This window comes from Limulus polyphemus, unplaced genomic scaffold (assembly GCF_000517525.1).
Source record: "Limulus polyphemus unplaced genomic scaffold, Limulus_polyphemus-2.1.2 Scaffold4775, whole genome shotgun sequence".
NCBI lineage: Eukaryota > Metazoa > Arthropoda > Merostomata > Xiphosura > Limulidae > Limulus > Limulus polyphemus.
The window spans coordinates 30,278-54,763 of record NW_013670385.1 but is presented as its reverse complement, the minus strand read 5'-3'; the positions used below and the strand labels follow the sequence as shown (position 1 = coordinate 54,763).

Here is a 24,486-nt window from a genome sequence, read left to right as displayed (position 1 = left end):
CTGGACCAATTGTTGGTTGAGATGTTGCAAAGGAAATATCTGCTGAAGCTTTTTCCCAGATACTAGTCATAGCAGAACCGTCTGGATCATGATCAATAGGAAATAGTACAACTTATAAAATGAGTCAGATCAACATAGGCCGGTAAGGCAATCACTGATTGGCATGTCCTTAAGATAATCAGGAAATGTCACAGACCTACAAACAGACTTTTTTTATAAATAGAATTTCTTACACGTCAAAACGTTTCATAAATATCCTGTCTACTATGGTCAATTTTAGTTATAGATTTCCTTTATGTTGTTTACATCTCGAGGTAGTTTAAAATTCGAGATTGTCTTAAAATATTTCTTATCATAAACAGAAATTAATTTATTTGCCCAAGTCCTAATTAATTTTTCTACAACGCGAATGCAAACAATCTTTATATTAGAGATCAGCACAAAGGGACTTGTGTTTAAGAGAGAATGGAGCGGCTTTCATTACGATACAATTGAAATGCTTATATAGCAGAAACAAGATACTTCTTTACAAATATAATCTAATACTCACCGATACTTTACAAGTAAACCGAAAACTTCTGATAATCGATCATTTACAAATATAAAATTGTTGTTGTTTGTAATTAAGCACAAAGCTACACAATGGGCTATCTGTGCTCTGCCAACCACGGGAATAGAAACCCGGATTCTAGCGTTATAAGTCCGAAGACATACCGCTGTGCCACTGGGGGGCACAAATATAAAATAATAATGTAATAATAGGATTGTGCTGAAGACCAAGTTCTTGCGACACAAATGGACGCGGAAATACTTCAATCTGACATGCATCTTTTGGAAACATAAATAAATATACTTTTGTTTATTTCTTTTTAATTAAACACAAGGCTACACAATGGGCTATATGTACTCTGCCCACTATGGGAATCGAAACCTGGTTTCAAACGTTTTAAGTCCGCAGACACGCCGAGTAAATATACTGTTTGAACGTGTACAACTGTCCATTTGTTATCGTGGTGGAATTTATATTTGCAGGTAAAAAAATTATCAATGCAATTTGTTCCATGCAACCAAACTGCCAATGCTTACTGAAATTTTTTAAAGCATGACCTAGTTGAAAGAGCCAAGGGTCCCCAAAAGATATAGAATCTATCAACTAAATATTTGTCTTTATTAAAAAATGTCGTTATTGAAACAATACTAAATAATATAAAGACAACTCAGATGCTTGAGAACTTCGATGAATGAAAATAAGGTTGATAACCCACGTCACCTTAATTAACCTTCAAGTGCGCATAAAAATAATACTTCCATTCAAATTGCGACAGTTTGTGACAGATGAAGTTGTGCTACAAAAGTTTGAACCCTTCAGGTGAAAACATAAGGAGTCATTGATAAATTCGGCAGAATTTAATGATTGGTCTTTGAGTACAGAAGAAAGTAAGTTTCAGTAATTAGTGTCAAAATATTACACAGAGAGAATTTCTATCATTTATTCAGTTACCCCGTTTGGTTTACTTTTTCATTCTAAAATAAAGAACAATGAAAACTTAGGTAAGTTTATCGTTAGTTTAGAAAAAAGAAAAAAACTCTTTATTTTTTCGGATGTTCGCGCAAACATACACATTTGCATTAGTCGTCATTAATTTTGAATTGATAGACTAGAAGGAAGATAGTCAACCAACTACCAACTTTTGGGCTACTCTAATCGAATAGCGGGATTTGACCATCACTTTTATAACGATTCCACGGCCTGAAAGTGCGGAGCGAACCACAAAAAGACTTAATAAGACGCTGATACAGTCCATAAGAATGTGAGATAACACGTATAAAATTAATTCTTCAAAGTAATAGATGAGTCAGACTTGTATAATAAGTGTAACGTCACTTTTAAATGGATTTTTTTTCTAAATTAATTCCTACAATAACGAGAAAATTCACAATTACAAACATTATTTTCATCATTTCTTCAAAATACGAGGTTAAGAATAATCGTATCAAAAGATTTGTTATATATCGCAATTCTATAGAATCAATTTGTATCATAAGGGGAAAATTACAATTCAAGTGAATATCCTACCTAATACACAATAGAATATATTACCTTAGTTTGACATTAATAACTGGTTGAATGGACGCTGCCTTTTCAGATCCTGAAACAACATTATTAGTACTTGGAGGTTATAGTATTTGTAATTGCGATGTAAATAAGTCAGTTTTACATACACTTTCCTAGACATATTTACTATCTCTCCTAAAAAAATGCAATTTAATACCTGAGCTACGAAAACAACTATAGTTTTTGACATGATAGAGATGTTCAGTCGTAATCCTGTATATATAGTCTTAGTGGAGGCTTGTCCAAGTAAAATGTTACATCACATGATTACAGTAACAACGAAGATCTGAGTCAATCAGAGCACATACGGTGTTTCCTCAACTCTGTTACAAATTTTATGGAATATGTACAATCGTATAATGAATCCAATGGTGATCGTCAACCTCGAATGACAAAAAAAAAAAAAAAACTAACTAAAGAAGATACAATAATTTTATTTTTTGGTAGATGGGGAAATTTGTTACTAAACTTTACCTGAAGTCATGGTGTTATTGTAATGTAATATTTATAGCGATTATTGCGAATCCATTATTCACCGGGAATTCTTAAGACAAGAACAGATTATCTATCAAGATTGCAAATGTCAAAAGCATAGATTCTAAGTTTACTTGAAAGTTTAAGGTAAAAAACTGCCCGATGTGCTACAAATGAAGCATATATAGGTTCGATCATGGTGGGATAGAAGTTCTAGAGAAAGAGATCAGAGAAGAATTTCCACTGGTACTGATAAAAATGCCAAACGGCCGAAAGGTAGCACGTCTACTTACGGAGCGGGTATGTTCACAGCATTGTAGGAAGACGTGCACAGTCATGACTGGAGCGATGAGATTAGTTAACTTTGGGGAGATTGAAAACAATTACGCCCTTTACATCCATAGAAAAAGCCACAGCAAAAGACTCCTCAGACAAAGTCCTACAGATCCCTGTGTTATATTCCAATATTTCTGGATTTTCGCATCTCGTGAGGACCCTAGTTTGTTACCAAAAATTACACAAAAGGTCGTTAGAGTCGTACTGAAATACTCTGTCGGCAGGAATAAAGAGTAATTTTCATGTTATTGAATTAAAGAGGTCATTTTCAATTAGTTTTAAATAACAAAAGTGAGAAGTTTCTGTGATAATATATTAATTTGTTGAATTTTGCGCAAAGCTTTTCGAGGGCTAGTTGCGCTAGCCGTCCCTAATTTTGAAGTGTTAAACTAGAGGGAAGGCAGTCAACACCACCCACTACCAATTCATAGATTACTCTAATCGAAAAGTGGATTTGACCGTAACGCTTATAACGCTTCCACTGCCTCAAAGTGCGGAGCACGAACCCCAGAACTTTGGATCTACAGTCCGGCACACTAGCCACTGGCCGTGCTCTCCCCGTGTGTGTTAATAGTCACTCTGTCCTAAATGGATGATTGTGAACCAGAGTAATCAAATTATAAAACTTTTTTTTTTTCTGTTTTGTATTTTAACTTTAGTGGATAATGTTACTTTTATAATTAAGTGCTAATTGTAAACCAGTTAGAGGTCTAGGTGTCATAAGAATAAATGAATAAAGTTGAGCCCAAACATTTAATTAGTGTTTTATTTGTTTATATTTTTACTTTGAGTTTACGTTTATCGGTAGATAGTTTTTATGCATAACTAGCTATAAAAGATTGTAGTTATTATTCTCAATTATTGCAGAATTTTTTTAAAAGATTTGCTGAAAGAAGCCAAAAAAGAGAAATTTCAATCTGTCGACGAAGACAAACTAATAGAATATACGGACACGTTGGTAAGTAATCTTGAAAAAATTATAGTGGAACGTAGCAAATCTTAAACTATCCAGTAAGTTACATACATGTTAAATTGCAGTTAGAGACAAACAATCTATTGGCAGTTGAGAGTTATTTAAGAACCTGCAACTGCCTGGGGTTGACACTTAAGTCGTTCAAAGTATGAGTATTACAGATGTTCCCAAAATGTAAAAAACACTTACAGATATGTAAGCTTATACAATAAATACTGCAACAATTCAATAACGGCAACTTGCGCAATAAATTTTAAAATAAAAACAAAATCAACGTTTAAAAATCTCTACATGTTTCCATAGCTTTACGCTATCATCATCAGAAGTAAAAACCGACATGAGAAGCGGGTAGTTTTACAAGGAAAAGGTTTAACTCATTGTAATCTATGAGGGTGGTATGAATATTGTACACAAGAAATCAATATTTCTTTTCAAACCTGTGCATTAAGAAAATTGTATTGGTCAAGCTAAACATAATTTGAAATATCGTCTTAATGAACATATAGGTTATGTACGTAAAAATAAGATTTTAATTTCTCCTCTTGCTGAACACATTATCGAAACAGGTCATTCAATAAATTGGCATAAAAATAATTTTAAATGAACATAATACTCAAAGTGAATTGAATATTAGAGAATCAATACAAATTTTGTACTGTAAAATAAGTAATTCTTTGTTAAATGGAGATGAAGGGTTAGCTTGTGATAATACACAGTTTTGGAAAGTAGTATAGTCTTAATATAGACTTCTTTTGTATAATACTCGTACCACCCTTATAGATTACAATGAGATAAACCTTTTCCTTATAAAAGTACCTTCTTGTCATGGAAGTTTTTACTCCTGATAATGTTAGCATGTAGCCACTGAAACATGTAGTCTTTTAATGTTGGCCGTCGGCTAAATAAAAAAAAAATAGTGTGCATTTCAAACGTTAATTTTGTTTTTATTTTAAAATAAATACTGCACTTTCATCGTCTATAATAAGTAGTGAATTAAAAACAGCCAAACTAAGTATTGTAAGATATAAACAGACTAACGTAAATACACATCCATTCCAAAAAAAGAGTGCCGTTTTATCAAATAAACAAACATTAAAAAAAAAAAGATACGAAACAATCATTAGCAGTTAGTGGATCTGTCCTTTGCAGTATTGAAATCAGAAACACGATTTCATGATCTAAAATCTGTGCCTTTGGGTGGGATTACGCATAACTCCTGGGGAAGAAATTGGATGTCTCCCTCGAAGTTGTTTCTCTAGGACGTTTTCGCAGGGAATGATTAAATGTGTATCACACATGCACAAAAACTCAGGCTTGGCGCCAGTTATGTTATCAGTTATGTTACCAGATTGTTATGAAAAAGCCAAGCACACATCATTATATAAGTAGTATGAACTTAATTTACTGTACGCATTATAATGCACTATATAAAATTGATGTAATTTATAGTATTAGACTTGTTTTATTTATTCATATGTAAAGTGATGTCAGGTGCTGATTTATCACCACTCCCTCTTCTTTCCTTTCTCTGACATTCATTTGTCTACAAGTTTTTAGTCTAGCTAAACATTTACTAGGGATTTAAATATTTCATATCCATTTATTAAAAATATACAATTCAAGATAAAAATTTGGAAACGGCTTCAATGGGTAATCAAGAAAACTTTATTTTAAATGTAAAACATTTCTACACGATTATGGCATCACCTGGTACAAGATGATGTACTTGATGATGACATAATCTTGTCGAAACGTTTTATATGTATAGTATAATACACTTTTCTTCATTACCTATTCAAGCCGTCGCCAAACTTATATTTCCTAAAAAGTGAGTTCCTCGTCATCACATTTAAAAAGTTCAAGATCTCTAGTTTGTCCAGTTTCAATGGATTATCACCGTTTATATAAAGATACACCGTTTTGTAAGATGAATAATGTAATCTATTTATTAACTTGTGATATATGTGGTTTACAATATATGAGAAAACTTCCAATATTTTATGCATTTTATTGGAATAGATAATTTGAACATTCATTCCTTTTTTAATGTTAAAATTATTATTTTAGAAAAGGGGGTTGTAATGCTGACTCTCTGATAGAGCTTGAATATTATTTTATTTTAAAGGAAATATTTCTACCCAAACGGATTAAATCAGGATTTTCAAAATAAATCTGCTGAATATTTAAGTGAGACTTCTTGTACTAGATGTTTATATCAGATTGATATTTTTAACATTAAATATATAGAAATAGAGATAGAGATAAGCATAAATTAGAATGGATTAATTTCAACTATTTTGTATGGATTCGGATTCTGGTTTTGATAAACATATTAATATTTTGAATTTTGTTACGAAAAAAGATATTCATTTGCAATTAAGACGGCAAACAACTTCAAATAAATGCTTTTTATTCTACCCGACGTTTTGGCTTACGACTGTTTTAATGTTATTGAATGTCACAGACCCTTGAAAAAGGCGTAAGCCGAAACGTTGGGTAGAATAAAAAACATCTGGAGTTGTTTCTGTTTTTCATTGCAAATGGTATCTACACTTTAGTCAGCACTGAAAATTTAAAAAAGATAATAAGAAAAGATATTCGAATTAAATTATACAAAAGTAAATATTTATCAAAGTTTGTTTTTCGTTTTATTTAAAAAAATATTCACATGAATACCTTATTTTAGATATAACTAAATTTACATTCAAATGGGATCACTTTCTACTTTATAGCAGTATTGAAATAATGGATAAAAAGAAAATTTCATATTGTGATAGTTTTAAAGTATGAAGTATATGTGAGGATTTATTTTTACCATCTGTAATCTACAAAAAATATACAAGCTGAAGTATTTTCTATTAAGTCGTTACAACCTACAGTTAATTTCAAATATAATGAACTGATAAGACCTCTTCGTTTTAAGTACTGCATTAATATTAATTACTAACTTAAATTATTATTTTATAATAATATCATCACATATAATTTATAAGCCATTAGGTGAAGAACTAAAAATAGTTTTAAAAAGGCAATAAGTTTAGAATTATAAAAAATAAAAAAAATTAAATACTAAAATATTTAGAATAAAACATTGATGACTATTTTAATAAAATTAGTAAAAATTATTTTCATCCTCCCTGATTCGTTTGCGAATGGACATAATTTATTAATTAATTCTGTAAAAAAACAGTTGAATATTTTAAATTTGTCTAAAACTTAAATAGATATTACAATCCGTACTTTTCAAAATAAAATTAGAGAGATTCAGAAACAATTTGCCATTCTCCTAATTGGTAAAGCAGATTGTAATTTTGGATTTATATGTAACAAATTCTATGCATAAATTCTAATTCTGGAAACTAATATAACCAAAATATTTGCTAAAGATATATTACATAAAAGTTTTATTACTAATCTACAAAAACAATACAAATGGAATATAGATATAATGGTTCTACATATTTAAACTTACTGAAATTACATAAAATTCCTATTAAACTGAGATTTATTACTAACTCAATAAATGCCATTACTAAACCTATTTTTATCATACTTAACAAAATTCTAGATGCTTTATTTAATGAAATAAAATTATTGTCAGAAAATGATTCAGATTATTGTTTCCATAACCAATACGCCAGTTTTGGAATGTTAATTATTTTGAAATATATTGAATCAGTCATTTCTTTTTTTACATATGACTGTGCTACTTTATATATTAAAATCGATTTAAAAGATTTGATTAGTCTTCAATCATTTAATAGATCAATTTGTAGGCATAAATATAGTTATTTCTAAGTACATGTTCACTAAAAGCAATGCATAACAAATATATTTTTCTTCATGAACAAGTATTTAAGCTAGTTATTGATATTCTCATTGGAACGAATTTTTCCTTAAATGTGTCTAATTCGTACTTGTACTTTTACGAAAATATGGTATTCTCAGGTAAATATGATAAAGAAGTAAGGGTGTGTGTTTGGGTTGAATGATTGACTGGATTTTAAGTTGCATGAGACATAAAGAGATTGGAAAAATTCAAATAATGGTGAAAACAGTACTTAGACACGACATAAAAAACAGTGTGCATAACTGCGTAAACAAGTGGGTTATTGTCTGTACTAGATCATTGAATAGCTCACCAGCTTTTCGTACCTCAAGATGAGTTTCTGCCAAGCTAGTCACGATGAAAATCAAGTAGAACTGAGCAAAGAAAGTCCCTCTGTTTCCAGAATGTTAACTTGCTTTCTTTGACCAGTTGATGGCGTGATTTCTGTCCCTTGACAACATTGGTCAGTTGTCAGCTTCAGTGAACATCACAATCTGCTAGCAAATCTGTTCAACCAATATTTTACGTACATTATAGGAATATTTCCATCGGCAGAAAAGACGTTACCTACTAGAGAAAAAATTGTGAAGCTTCTAAAACAAAATAATTTTAGCAGCTCTTGACCATGTGTTGTCACCATGACATTGCAGAAACTAAATAATCAATAATTTGGAATAATTCTATATTACTATAGAAGATCGAAAACCGCGTTATGCCCACCTATAGCACTTCTACCTTCTCTTTCTCTCAGGCTGACAAATGAAATTAATTTGAAAGCCAATTAGCTTTTAAGTTCGCCATGTGATCCAGAGGTATATTAACTTTACCCCATTCGTAAAACAATTACACGCCACATGGACAATACAACCCTTTCACAAAGAACAATCAACTCTCAGATACACACTTACGAGACAAAAATACCCTTTAACAAAGAAATGAGCTTTAACATCAAAACATAAAAAAGAAGAAAAAAGCTTTAATAATGAATACCTACCACCTTTAGGAGGCAGTTGTCTGATATACTTTGCATAAGTAGATAAAAAATGAAGCAATGATTAAACAATGCACAACACACAAATGAAGTACCCTAAGACAGTGAAACAAATACAAAAAAATCTTTTATGGTCATAAAAAAATAAAAATAAAGAACTTCTCACAGTCTTTACCCAGAATAACCCTTTAAAATGAAATACATGACGCACAATGCACAGAAATCAAACCTTTTAAAATAATCAAAATATTAACAGTCAAACACTAAAAAAGAAAGGAAATTCATTTATAATAAACAAACATAATATTTATGAAGAACGTCAATGCTGTCCAAGCATGAAAGTATGACATTTTTAATCACTCAAAAGTAAAATATTATCAAAATATATATGCACATATCTATACACAACAGAAAAAATCAAAGAAACATACAATGCTATTTTTACAATACATATATAGATATTTATATGGGCTACACTGGAAAATGCCACTGCAGCTTCATGATGATGGAATTCTTGTCTGATGTTAGAGGACCTCAAGCTCCTCAATCTATTAATGCAACGAAAAAAATGTTCAGGAATACTCATAAAAAACTGCTGCATAATACAAAAGTAACATAACCAGATGCATCCAGAATATTATCCTTCTTATAGAAGTTCAGATTCCATTGTAAGGTCAGGCGAAATCCATTAGGCAAGCCCAGCTAAATGTGTGGGCTAAAGTGTTACAACCGTAAGGTAAATACTGATCAAGCAACACATATTCATCTTCGTCAATAGAACATGTGCCAAAGGAATTCAAGGACTTCTTGGTCCCTGGGTCACCCTGGTTTTCCACTCAAATTGTCAATGAGAACATGCATGCCACACTTTCTGGCCTTGCCTGATTCCAAACCTATCATCTAGTTGTTATACAGACAGAGCCCAAGTTTAGTAGGTAGGAATGGGGATCGAGACTGTTCGGGTCCTACATGGTTAGGTGGCATTAATCATACTTTTAACCATTAGCCTTTGCCAATGCTTTCACTGTCTTTCCTTAGGAACTTTCTTCCATGTACAAGTCACTTACTAAGTTTTTTGCGTGAATTACAAAGTTTTGCTACGTGGATTTACTTCCCACTTCCCCTAATACACATAAAGACTGCATCTTCATGTTTTGATACTCATCACTCAACTAACTTATGGGAGTGATTGTTTTCAAACTTCAAGTGAAGCTTCTCACTCATCTCAAAATTCATTCATTGTCTCAAAGAGCAAGGGTTTGTGACATCCTTTCGATCACTAGTCGTCTAATTACCTGCTAATCCTAGCTATGATTCATGGATGCCCACTGTTTCACCTGCGTGGGAAATAGATCTAAATAGCACAGAATATCCACAAGTTGGCACATTCAGTTCTTCTTGGCTGATCATCTGTGGTCTGCATCAGAGCTGGAGTTAATGTGTTCTGATTGGCAATGACCTGATAGTCCTGAAGAGACATCTTCAAGTGGTCTTAGACTCAACACATATCAAATTCCACGCCAATGGCCCTTATTTATCCTTGCTTCCGTAAAGTCGCTTTCTTGTTCGTGGTGAGTACTTCTACATGTAGAATAAGCCATTCTTATAGTAAAAGCATTCCTTTAAACACAATAAATTCAAGAGATCAAGCAAGGGCCAATATGCACTTTATCACTTCAGAAACTCCACGATAAATTCTGATGACTCTGCGCCCGATTTTTTCTTTCCATGTTTACTTTGATATTTTCAAGTAAAATTGATTTCCAGACGAGTATGAGACAAACAAACCCGCAAATAATAACAGATGTGTTTAAGAAATTAGGGGAGTGCTTTGTAGTTGATAACTTGACTGATTTTTAAGGTGCATGAGAAATAAAAATATTAGAAACATTTAACTGGCAGTGGAACAATCTTTATTTAAACACCACATAAAAACAGTGTATATATCCACATAAACAAGTGGATGGTTGCTTCTACTGAATCAATCAATAGCTCGTTATCTTTTCATCTACTAAGATGAATATCTAAGATGAAAGCCAAGTATAACTGAACAAGGAAAGTACACATGTTTCCATAATGTTAACTTGCTTTCTTTATCTAGAGGATAGCGTAACCTCGTGATCTCTGTTCCTGACTGCATTGGTTGTTTTCAGCTACAGATAATGTCAAACCTACATAGACAAGTGGATGATTGCTTGAACTGAATCATTCAATAGCTCGCTAGCTTTTCATCTCTTAAGATGAATTTCTGTCAAACTAGTTATGATGAAAGGCAAATACAACTCAACAAGGGAAGTGTACCTGTTTCCAAAATGTCACTTTGCTTTCTTTATTCAGAGGATGGCGTCACCTCGTAATATCTGTTCCCTGATTACATTTGTCAGCTTTCAGCTTCAAACAATATCAAATCTACCAACAAATGACATTTCACTGTTAACTTGTTCTATTTTGATCATACATACAATAATAAAATAGCTTGCAGGCAAAGACGAAGCCACCTACTTCAGAACAAAAAAAGGTCAGATGGAATAATTTGTGTTTAGTGTGTGTTAGTAGTGCGAAAATGGTTTTATTTTATTTGGATTTGTCTTGATAAACATTATAAATCTGAATATTTTTGCGAGTGACAGCTTTGTTTCTGAGTTTTGTTCTTAATATTTTGGTGAGAGTATTAGTAGTGGTAGTAGTAGTAGTACAGCCTTAGTCGGTATTCATGTCACGTTTGAAACAAGAAAGTAAGGTTCCCTTTGGACCTCTTTCCACAATATTTTGGTTCCATCATTGTTGAGTTGTCGTGAATTTGGTCATGAGACATGGAAGAGTCAGGTGCACACTGTACCACTTCTTCTCTTTATGGCGTGGACATGAGTGCTTGTGACTTGTTTACTGAAGACAGAAGCTTTTTACATCCTCCATAACCGATGGTACTAGTAACTTCGAAATCCGATTTCTAAACATGCAGCAACTGAATGTGCACTAAGAATGTCTGTAGATTACTACGCACACAACTGTATATGTATATACATACATATGAATGTATTTTAAAAATATGTTATAACAGTAATTCTTTTATGGATAATGTTGAATTATTCATAAATAAATTGAAAAATGATGGTTATAAGTACTGGCATATAAAAATTATTTTTTTTTATAATGAATATGAAACTATACTGAAATGTAAACTCTCGATCATGGTAACTACATTGTGGAGAATTCAGAGGTCGTTAATTACTCAAAGTTATCCTTGGTTTATAACTTTACAATATTTAGATATTTGTTCAGTATACAAGGACAGAAAGACCAACTACAAGTAGCTGGGCTTGTCTCAGTTCACCTGATTTATATTTAAACAAATTTTCAGTACAAACGAAGGAGGATGGGCTTAACAACTAGTAATTTAAAGGTTTTTAGTTCTCTTTAACATCACTTTATAAGTATTAAATAAAAAGGTGGAGGTTGGAAGTTTTGTATAAATATAAGTTGTCTATTTCCACAGTCTTGCCTGAAATGTTTGCATACTGTTTTATATTGATGTTATTGTCTACGTGCATGGAGTAGTTATTAAGTAAATGCCCGAGTAGTAAGAGAGAAAGTAGCTTATGATTGGACAAACATGTATGACTTGTTATTCTGGTCTGTATAAGTTTTTTTAGTATCTATTCATTAAAACACCTACACACCTGTTTTGTATAAAAGGGTGTTCTCTTGATATAGTTTTTCTCGAAACAGATCAATGCTTTGTTCAGACAATTTCTCTGAGATACTTGGTGTAGAATCATACCTCATCACGTGCCAGAAGTTATAGGGCATCAAATTGTTCACCTGTCCAGAAATGGTATGAAGCAAACAGTCATTACCAGAACAGTATGGTACTCCCAATGTACTGAATCCTGAAACATCATTGGACTACAGAAAACGTAGTTTCAGGAAAGTCTAGACCAGGAGGATGTTACAAGTTTGTCATGGCTAGAAAAGTCTGGAGGCTGTAATCCTATTGAGAACTAATAATGGATGGAGACGGTTTGAATGGGTAATGAAGAAAAACTTTAATATAAGTTTAACATAACAGCAAATGTACAACGTTTTGTACCTGATGATGACAAAACCTAATTTAGCAGTGTAAGACTAGAGGGAAGGCAGCTAGTCATCACCACCCACCGCCAACTCCTGGGCTACTCTTTTAACAACGAATAGTGGGATTGACCGTCACCTTATAACGCCCCCACGGCTGAAAGGGCGAGCATGTTTGGTGGGATGCGGATTCGAACCCGCGACCCTCAGATTGTGAGTCGAGCGCCTTATCCACCTGGCCATGCCGGGCCATTCTAAAGTAATTGAACATGTCTGTTTGGACTTTATCAAAAGAAGACAATTATTTAAAGTTCGAGATACAACTTTGGTAACTCATTGGGTAACGTAAGTGAATTATTCACTGATACTATTATGAAAAGAGTAGAGAAAAATAATTTATTTTTTCAATTGGTTTCTAAAGTAATTGAATCAGCCTAAATGGACTTTTTACAAGAAAATAGAATTATTTAGAGTATGAGATACAACTGTTATGTCCATAGTGTAAAGAATTTTTGTACATAGTGTGTCTTGTTTTGAACATATTATTTTAAAGCAAGTGGAGTGTGTGCTGCCCGTTCATTGTCGAATTTATCGCCAACAAGACACAGAGACCTACTATAGAAGATTCCTTAACCCACATATTCATAAAACCCTGACATGTGGCGACCCAGCTAGGATTACACAGTAGTAAATGGTGGTAGAAGATGACGTGAACGGCAGCCCCCCCCCCCCCCCCCAATAGTAGCACAGCAGTAGTGGTAGTGAAAATAATGTAGGGAAAACGAAAACGAAAACGAAAACTAGAGAGAGAGAAGAGTCGCAACGGAAGAGAGAGGAGGAGAGACAGAGAATAGAGAAAAGTAGGAAAGGGGAGAAAGGAAAGACTAGAAATAGAGAGAGAAATAATAAGAGCACAAATTGAAAAAGAAAAAAGAGAAAGAGAGGAAACAGAGAGAATAAGAGAACAAATTGAAATCGCCAAGCTCTCCCAACAGAAAGAAGAATGATTTAAGAATGACAATGGGGTAAGGGCCAGCCGACCCAAGCTGCCCAAATTTGATGAACAGAAAGATGATGTGGATGCTCTTCTGGAGAGATATGAAAGATTCACTCAAAGCTAGAACTGGGACAAAGGCGACTGGGCAGTCTGTCTCAGCTTGTTTCTCACAGGAAAAGGTCTACAAGTATATGCAGATATGACGTCAGAAGATGTCATGGGCTATGACAAATTAAAAGTGGTTTTACTAAAACAATATGAACTTACCGAAAAATGCTTTTGGCAGAGGTTCAGAGAAGTCAAACCTGACACTGGAGAAATTATATTTCAGTTTGTGGCACGTCTACGGCGATACTTCACAAGATGGACTGACATAGCCAAGTATGACAATAGTTTTGAGAGACTGGCAGATCTACTAATAAATGAATAGTTAATGATGATGTGCTCAACTGTCATGTCACTGTTCCTAAAGGAGAGCGCGCCAAAATATGTGGAGGAGATGATCAAGCTGACAGAACAGCATATGGAAGCCTATGGAGGGAGTATAACTGGCAAGTCCAAGAATATCCAGTTAAAGTAGAAACCAGTGGTGCCTGACCAGAAGCAGGAGCCTATCAAAGGTGACAGAAGGGAGAAGAGATGAAAAGAGATGCTATATTTGTTATAAAATGGGTCACATTGTGAAGGAGTGCAATTCCATTACCGACAAGTAACAGTAGAAAGCTCAACATAATGCAGCTGGAGCTACTTACAAGGATAGTGCTGGTAAGAAACAAGAAAAGAAAGGCTGTAAATGGATGCTGCTGCTAGAAAAAAGTAGAATCAAGACAACTCATCAGATTCACTACAAGAAAGAAGTGCCATTTCCATGATTGATCAGTACATGACTAATGGTCGGCTTAAGTTAGAAAAAGAATCAACAGTGTCTGTAGTGATTGGAGCATATTACCAATATCAAGAGGTGCCAAAAAATCATGATGTACCAATATGTGAAGGCTGTGTCAGGGACAAGAAAGTGAAGGTTCTATGAGACACTTGGTGCAGTAGTGTAGCAGTGAGAATCAGTCTAGTATCTGCTAACCGGATGACAGGCAAAGTATGCCTGTGTGTACTAATTGATGGAACAATGAGAAAGTTTCCTATACCAAAAATAAAGGTGGATACTCCATATTATGTTGGAGACCTTGAAGCCATGTGTATCAAGACACCAATATACGACTTTGTGATTGGAAACATACCAGGTAGTAGAAATTTGGAGGAACTATACAGAAGTAAGAATGATGTGGCATCTGCTGCCACCACAATAGCTCAAGGGAAAAAGAGCAGACTAAATATCAAGCGTCATAATGTCTTCAAAAATGACATCCTGAATGTAGGTTCACAGGAGCTGAAGGAAGTGCAGAAGAAAGACCCTTCTCTGCAGAAACTTCGGAACAGTGCACAGAAGAAAGTCGAGCACAAGACAAAAGGGAAAGAGACTTACAAAATGGATGACCAGAAAGGAGTATTGTCCTGGACCTTTCAAAGCAGTTCGACTAAACACATCCATGGCAGTAAGTAGTACTTATGTGACAAGGCCAAGGGTCGATATTTAAAGGCTAGGCAGAAGGTTTTATAAGCTGTACTATTTCCTATAGATCATTTTCCAGACGGTTCTGCTATGACTAGTACCTGGTGAAAAGCTTCAGCAAATATTTCCTTTGCAACATCTCAACCAACAATTGTTCCAGTTATCAACGCTATTTTTAAGTTTTGAACAACTCGACTTTCAAGATCTACATATCTACATGTGCCGATGTTTCCGTTTATCAATGTTATATTTTAAGATATGTGCAAGAACTTAGCTAACATATGTTCCACATATAAAAGCTAGCTTTAAGAAGGTTTTAGTACTGCTACCCACAGACAACAACAAATTCACCCTCCAGTGGAAATGACCTTTTGCAGTCCAGGAAGTGGTCAACAGAATGCATTACAAGGTGAAAGTGGATGGGGCTACCAAGGTCTACCATACCAATCTGTTGAAGAGGAACTTCGAGAGGGAAGAAGACCTTATGGGGGCAGCTATTGAGATACAGATGGACGTGGCAGGTGTGGCTGTCATAGAATCAGAATATGAAGACAGTGATTTCGTTATAGAAGATGAAACCTACTACGCCTAAAACTCCGGGTGGAGATGAGACAGACAAAGATGTCAATATAAGTGAAGAACTGACTGGCAGGAGGAAGAAAGAGGTAGAAGATCTACTGTGCCAGTATACAGATAGATCAGGAGAGACAGACCCCAGACAACACAAGATCAAGATGAAGACAAGGGATCCTGTCTAGGTAAATACCTACCAGAGGCCCTACGTGAGGAAAGACCTACAAAAGAACTGTAAATGTTGGTGTAGACTATATGAGAAGACTTAGTATATAAACTAAGAACAGTCTTTGTATATAGTGTAAAAAACAATATTGTAAATATTTCTACTTGTTGGCTATACGAGACTATTTAGTGTAGGAATTATTATTTGATATATTTTGTGAGTTAATATTTAATGATTGTTTAGTTTTCGTAACAATAGAGTTAAAAGTTAACCATTCTAAAGGCGATAGTTATAAGAAGTTTGATTAAGTAATTCCGTACAGTCGTACCTTGTATTTGCAATTACTTTGTTGTCTAGGCTTTACTAATATTGTTGACGTCACATTACTCGAATATTTGCTATTTTACGAGGCCTCAGTGAATAAGGTATTTATAAAGGTGGATCAGAAGTGCAAGTCAAGAAGAAGAAGTCAAGTGCAGTAAAGTAGAGAAAAAGCAAAGTGTAGTTCGGCCAGAAAATTAGTTAGCGAAAGAAAACATAAAGTTAGCCAGTGTGTGAGTGATTAGCTATAACAGGCGATATTTTAAAGTATGTTTCGCGGTTTAATAGAGATATGGAGAATAGTTGGTCTAGTGAAAGGGTGTTCTAAAGTAATTGAATCCGTCTGTGTGGGCTTTGACTAAAGAAGACGATTATTTAAAGTTCGAGATACAACTGTGGTAAACCACAGAGTAATGTAAGTGAATTATTCACTGATACTAATGTGAGAAGAGTAAAGAAAAATAGTTCATCTTGTTAGTTAGATTTTAAAATAATTGAATCAGCCTCAGTGGACTTTTGACAAGAAAATAGAATTATTTAGAGTTTGAGATACAGCTATGATGTTCATAGTGTAAAGAAATTTTGTACATAGTTTGACTTGTTTTGAACATATTATCTTAAAACAAGTGGAGTGTGTGCTGTCCGTTTATTGTCGAATTTATCGCGAACAAGACACAGAGACCTGACAGTCGTAAGTCAAGCCCAGGAATTTAGCTAATATGATTATATCGAGAAAGGTTCCACTTAAATATAGTTCGTTTGCAAGGCTAGCTACTTAATTCACTATTTTGCGAAAAGTATCACTGGTGAGTTGGGAGTATTTATCTTTATTCTCCATTTATTACAGAAATCCTCTCTTATGTTTAATTGTGATTGTAAATTAGTCGCAGCTATGGCGGGAGATTTTGAACTCTTCTATAAAACCACGTCGTAAGCAAACTGGGAACAGTTTAGAGTTAGCTATGGAACGGAGCACCTGCCCCTGGATTAAAATATTCTGAGAATGTGGGCAACACATTAATTCTTACCTTTTTTAATATCGAGAAAGTTGGAAAGCCAAAGAATAATATCACGCGGCAGTATGATATGAGACATTTGGAATCTTAACCCATTATGCCATACATTGTCAAAGGCTTTCTCTATATTGAGAAGGCAGGTAGGTGACAGTGCATTCTTTCTGATTGAAATTATATTACAATTTTGGTAAGAAGGATTAAATTATCTGTGGTTTGTCTTGATTTGTGGAAATCATTTTGTATTTCCGGAAAGTTCAGTGATAGCTCTAGATAGCTTTAGTCTTCTACTGATGATTTTCTAGAAATGTGGCAATACATCTCGTTAGGCTGATTGCTCTGTAGCTTTCTGGTCTATTTGCCAGCTTAATCTCTTTTAGAAACATTGGACATCTGCTAGCTTCCAAGCAGGTGGTATGTAGTCTTGATTTTAATGACAGGTTAAGGACTGATTGATATATATTATATACGATTCTGACTTGGAGTCATATTTTCAGCCTTTTTTCCCTAGTATGTTGTATTTCTTTGTCGACTGGTTTAATGAAAAGTTGTGTTGCGACATCTTGTTCATTCATATTTTCTGTTTGAGCTACTACTGATGCAACTGGAAAGACAAGGTATAAACAACTCTTTGTTTGAATATAGTTGTTTAAACATTTGTTTAACAACAAGTAAAAGCTTGGAATGGTCTATTCTTTCATTGGGGTGTTAGATTTTCTAACACTTTGTTTATGTAGTTTTCTTTTTTGACGAAACACGTGTTGATTGTGGTTTCATTTGGTGTTTGAAATGTTTTTTGGTGGTATTTCCTGCAGGTTTCAGTTTTTTGTGTATTAGTATAGACTTGACTGTTATGTTTTAGCGTTGAATATCAAAGCAGACATACTCGTTCTAAGAGAAACACAAATTTGACCAAAGTTTTAGTATAAGCCCTGGAAAGCTTGGCAATTTGTAATGTAAGTTACATATATATATTAACGTTGGTAGTAGAATAGAACTGGGGGAAACAAAGTTGGACCTAGTGAGCATGATATCTTCGTACCCTCCTGTGGCACCAGCCTTGCTTGGGCTGAATGAGCAGGAGGCCAATCTATTAAGTTGGTTACTGATAGAGACAGGTGGAAAGTTGCTTGAGAATTGCGATATATCGAGCAGCATGGCGGTTCTTCTGTGTACCACCAGCTGCTCAAATGGCATAATAAAATACCACTGTATTTTCTATTGGTTTTCAGCAGTTCAAGAAAGAACTGTAAATACCACCGTAATTTTCGTATACAGTAACTAGAGTAAATCTAGTGTAAGTGTGTAACTGCGAACTACTATACTAAATGCCATAGTGTGCATATTTCTGTTAAGTACAAAGCTACACGATTAGCTATATGTGCTCTGCCCACTGCGAGTATCGAAATCCGATGTTTAGCATTAAATGCATTCAGCCACACAGTATAAATAATTAAAGTAAATACTGAATTTTAAACACTTCAATTAAGTAACGCTTTTGAGTCGTGTAAAAACTTGAATGTTTTCCAATTTAATTTTCGTTTTAAATATGATATTTTATTGTTAATGCTTATATTATTTATTAATAGTAATGATACTGTTTTTCAAAGAAGAACATTATTTTCCAGTCTTTACGTTTCTACATACTCTTACCTTAATTCATGTTGCTATCTATTAGCTTTAAATTTATCCACTAAAATAACTTGCTCACTGACATTTTATTAACCAATACTAATGAACATAAATTGACAATGAAGTTCAAAATCTTTTTTTTTTGTTTTTTTTTGCTGAAAATTTCCATTTTTTACTCCAGCTCAACATTTTTGATGCGAACAAAGACGGGAAATTACAATTAAGTGAGATGGCAAAGTAAGTAGCTTATTCCTCAAACTTTGGAAACTGATAGCTATAGTTTTAAGAAAGAAACAAATTTGTTATTAAAAATTAAATCTTACATAAGAAATGATTAAATTATTTTCCAAGGCGTAGACTTAAATAACAGATTGTGTACTCTGTTTCCAATAAAGGTGGTAGAGTACACTATGTTAAAACGATTTTAGAGCCTCACAACATCGTTACAGTCCATTTCGCTATGCTCAATCAGGCTCTGTTTGACGACCCTGCATCTTGACAATAGATCCACAGTTTCCGTCGTAAGGCTGTTATGCTCTAACCTCACCACTTCTCCATGCTTCCTTTACGTAAACTACGACGCTTTCCAGCGCCAGTTTACAGTTCATTTTCAAAGAAATCCATAGGCTCTAAATCTGGCAACTTCACTGGTATGTCTTCATGTGGAATGTTATGAAGACCAGTTTTACTTCCGAACTGCTTGAGGTATGCAAAGGTTGAATGGGAGGTATGACTAGATGTCTTATCTTAATGGACCTTTATCCTGTCGATCTATTTTTCCAGAAAGAGATATTTTTTAATTCTTATGTACTGATGCCTGGAACACGATAGTTTTTAGCACTGACCTTTGTATTCGTGGATTATCGCCTCTTACAAGACACCACAATTTGATTACCACGTTTTGTTTCAAGTATCCTTTTTAATAGTCCTGGTATCCCAAGTTGATCCACATGCCTATGTTTTTCAATGCCATTAAGTATCATGAATAAAACCATCTTAAATTTTAAATTCACAATCCTAACAGATTTGTATGGTTCGAGTGTATGAATATTTTACCTCGAAAATGACTGTTACATATTATTGAATTTTCGGTAGCATCACACTACTTAAGTAACGCTAAACAAAGTAAAAATGTAATTCTGATAATGCCCTTCTATATCAGCTGAGGATGACACGTGACTTGATGATTTATATACTCAAAATTGTTTTAATATCACGTACTCTACCCTGTCGTAGGTTATTGCTGGAAGCTTAATAGGTAACAATGCGATGATATTAGCAAAGTATAATACTGCATGTTTCAGTAACCATCTAGTTTGAATTAATTTTTATTAATATAGTAAAATGTCGTTTTTGCAAATGAAAAAACACCAAAAAACATTCAATATTCTGTATTTTTTTTCTGATTATGAGATTGCTACCGGTGAAGGAAAACTTTCTGTGTAGATCTGTTTTCAAGGTAGGTTGAACAGTCACTTTGACATTTTATTACTCGAGTTTAACCATTTTAAGTTTAGGGAATACGAAGAAAATAGTTCACACAACTTTTCTTTTGTGTTAATGTTTTTATTTCTAAATTACGCATTTTCATAACAGGTACTCTCATAACATTTAATGCCTTTTATAATATATCTCAAAACAAGACATCGTAATATTGTAAGATAAGACTGGACTGTGCTTTTTCATCATGGTGATAATGTGTCATAACAAGTGTAATTATTTAAAATACAGCTGTATTTTGTTCATGATGACCATGTATGACTTAATTAGGGGAAGTATAGAAAAGAGTTTTATTTAGGGGTTTAATATATTTTCTAGTACCAGAAAAGCTTCGGTTCCACAATTATCTGGTTATTTTTGAACTATTGTTAGAAAGAGTTAAAAGTTGTGATTTTTACCCACTTTATAATGAAATCTTCAGTAACTGTAGAACACATATCAACAGTATCGCCTTCTCGGGGTTACATTCCCATAATTTGGGATACAAACGTTCTAACATCAGCAAAGAAGAAAATATAGCCCTAGACACACTTAAATTCTATAGTAACTGTGTCATTACCAAACCAGACAAAGCTAACTGCACGGCTATTTTGAATAGACTACATTGATAAAAGAACAAAGGCAATTTGTAACACTACCACGTTTTCTAAACTATCAAAAAACCCTATACTTGCTAAATTTGAGGAGAACTAATGCCCTGGAAGATAATACTTATAACAACATTAGACCAGTCTGTTTCCACTCAGGCACACTTCACACTTTACGGGCTACCTAAAATTCACAACTTTGATTGCTCCAATAGACCTACTGTTCCCAACATAGGTTGTTTTAATTACAAACTTTCCTAGTTCGTTTTTAACTAATTTTACTTTCACACAGAGTAAGACAGCTTTGTTTTTTTCTGATATGTTAGAAACTTTAGGTTTGAAGATGTTTATTTAACCAGTCTAAATATTGAATCTCGGTTCACTAACCTTCAACTAGATGAGTATTAACCTTTGTTCAAATCTTGTTTTCAAATATTCAGAATGTATTAATGGGATAAGTAAACAAATCTTTCAGACAACTAATGGAATTTGCCACGAAAACATGTTTTTCAGTTTAATGTTGAATTTTATGAATAGATTGAAGTCAGCATGGTGTCTAGCTTAGCGTCTGTAATGGCTAATATTTTCCTGTGTTTTCATGAGCATAGTTGGCTGAAGGATTGTCTTACTGAGTTAAAACCACTTATTTACAATCGCTATGTTGATGACATATTTGTAATATTCAAAAATGAAGATCAATTAGTGAACTTTGTACAATATTTAAATTCTAGACATGTTAACATTAAGTTAATGTGTGAACACCAACAATGTTCTGCTCTACCTTTTCTTGACACATGATGGCCGTTGTTATCAGAAACCAACATATACCACACTATACACCCACTTTGACAGTTTTTCACTTCATTTGAAAGATAGCCTTGTGAAATGTCTTATGTCACGGACACACTAAATCACCAATTTCTGTGAATCTTTACAGCGAGAGTTACACAGAATTAATTTCGTTTTAAAACTTAATTCATTTCCAAACAACTTTCATAGATTCTTCCATCAATAAAAACATTCCATAAATACATATATCGACGTCACTGAAATATGACGTCCCAAAGCTACAAGTTATGATCTATCTGCCGTATACAGGCTCACATTCACGAATCTTTAAGGGATTAAATATCTATTCCCAAGTTCTCTCTCAATGTGTGTTTAGACCTCTATTGAGAATCCAGGACGTTTTCAAGTTTAAAGATCGAATCCAGTTTTCTCAACAGTCACGTCATTTGTAAATTATGTTGCCCACCGTGTGGGGACTCTTACATCGGCTCGGCTATCAGAAGACTGGGATATAGTTTAAACGAACACTCTAAACCTAGGTTGAAGAAGAGTTCATATGTTGCCCACCGTGTGGGGACTCTTACATCGGCTCGGCTATCAGAAGACTGGGATATAGTTTAAACGAACACTCTAAACCTAGGTTGAAGAAGAGTTCAAACAATGTGCCGCATGTACCAAATGATTTCAAAGTGGTCACATCCCTCAGTAGGTTCAAAATAATTGGTAAAACCAAAAACGTGATAATGCTATGGGTGAAGGAGACACTTTTAAATATTCAAGAGTAGCCTAAATTAAACAAATTGGCAAAGCGTTACTGAAATTTTATACGTAATTTAGGTAATTGAATTTTATATAAACTTTTATGATCTACCGTGTAAGTATAATTATGTGAGTTAAGATAATTTTTGTCTATAATGATAATGTATTTCCCACAGTTGTAATTGTTTAAGTTGTGTCTGTAGTTCTTATTCCTGAAAAGGTGCAATAACAAGTGTAATTATCTAATTTGACTAGCATAAGTCATTGCAATTATAAAAGTTAAGGCTGTGGGTTTTTGTTCGTGATGATATGTTTCAAAACAAATAATTGTAATTATGTAACTTAAGACTGTTATTCTTGCTCGTGATTATTATGTCATACAACTCGTAGTAAACTTTGGAAGTTAAGATTGAATTTTTTGTTCATGATGATAATGTATGCCATAACAAATGTAAATATGTAAGTTAAGTCTATGTTTTTTATTTCCCCTTGATATATTTTAACAATTGCAATTATGTAAATTAAAACTGGATTTTGTTTATGATGATGTATCTTGACAAGGGTATATGTGTAAGTTAACGCTGTGTATTTTTTGTGATGATATATGTCATAACCAGTCACTGACGTAATGTAAATTGAGACTGTTTTTCATGATGATGATTACATTTGTTAGGACGTATGTGACTTGCCTGTTTTATTCATGATAATGACTGTTTTGTACTGATAACTGCAATGACTTTTACGACACTTATTATCATCACGAACAAAACATACAGTCTAAACTTATGTAATTTGTCCTGAGACGTGTAATTATCATCATGAAAAACGACTGTCTCAATTTACATTATTACAATGACTTGTTATGACATATGAAAGTTAAAGTTATGTTTTAGTTCATGATGGTAATATATGCCTAGCATACTACTGTAGTTATGTAAATTAAGGTTATTGTAGTTGTTTTTTCGGGATGGTAATATATGACAGACCAAGTTAAGGCTGCGGCTTATGTTTATAATGATGCTGACTATCAACATTAAATATTATTTACAATCACTGTTATTTTATAGTGTCCTCACTAAAGTTTGACTGAGAATGTAAATACTCTTTCTATATGAGTATGTCAGTTTTCTTAAAGGTTTATTGCAACAATCATTCAATTATATCAGAAGTCTACCATCACTTCCAACTTTTTCATATAGTTAAAATATGATTTTCTTTAGAAGTTTAATGGTTAACTATATATTTTTCCTGGTGGCTTATGGCAATGTGTAGTTTTCTTGTAAAGGTCAACCATCCTTTTTTTAAACCTTTTCTCATGAAATATTTTCAAAGGTTTATAGCAATAGCTTCTGGCTTCTTTAAAAAAGTTCACCTTCATTTGCTTATTTCTATTTTCGATTTATATCAAATAGTTTTTAAATTTTTTTCTTAAAGTGGTAGTTACTTTTAATATTTTCTCGTGAAGTTATGTGAAAACAAATTTAAAATATTCTAAATTCTTCCACTGTTAGTTTTTTTGTTTCATATGGTGTTCTCACACCTCCAAATTCTGTTGGAGGTGAGTATCCGGGAGTAGGACTAGCGTCCTAGTTCTGACACCGGGTGAGAATGTTTCCGTGTGACGGGGATTCGAACCAGGCCCGCCGACAGGGGAGGGCAAAGGGGACAACTGCCTAGAGGCGCGGGCGAATGAAATCTGGTTATGCCGTAAAACCCGCAAAGCATCTTTAGGCTATATCTTCATTTAATGATAAAAAGCATAGTTTTTGGCTTTTCTTTGCATATAGAT

General features: G+C 33.6%; 1 protein-coding gene across 2 annotated transcripts in view; it reads left to right on the top strand.

The window, feature by feature from the left end:
* LOC106471672 (calbindin-32-like) overlaps window positions 1-24,486 on the top strand; it is a 50,294-nt gene that overhangs the window by 8,265 nt on the left and 17,543 nt on the right. Inside the window, exons 3-5 of one of the 2 annotated variants that reach the window (XM_022400280.1) lie at window positions 3,794-3,884; window positions 19,244-19,299; window positions 20,476-20,521. The exons of the other annotated variant lie outside the window; for it this stretch is intronic. Coding sequence (XP_022255988.1) covers window positions 19,292-19,299; window positions 20,476-20,521 — 54 coding nt within the window. The 5' untranslated portion in view covers window positions 3,794-3,884; window positions 19,244-19,291. The remainder of the gene's footprint in view (window positions 1-3,793; window positions 3,885-19,243; window positions 19,300-20,475; window positions 20,522-24,486) is intronic. 2 annotated transcript variants of the gene reach the window in all.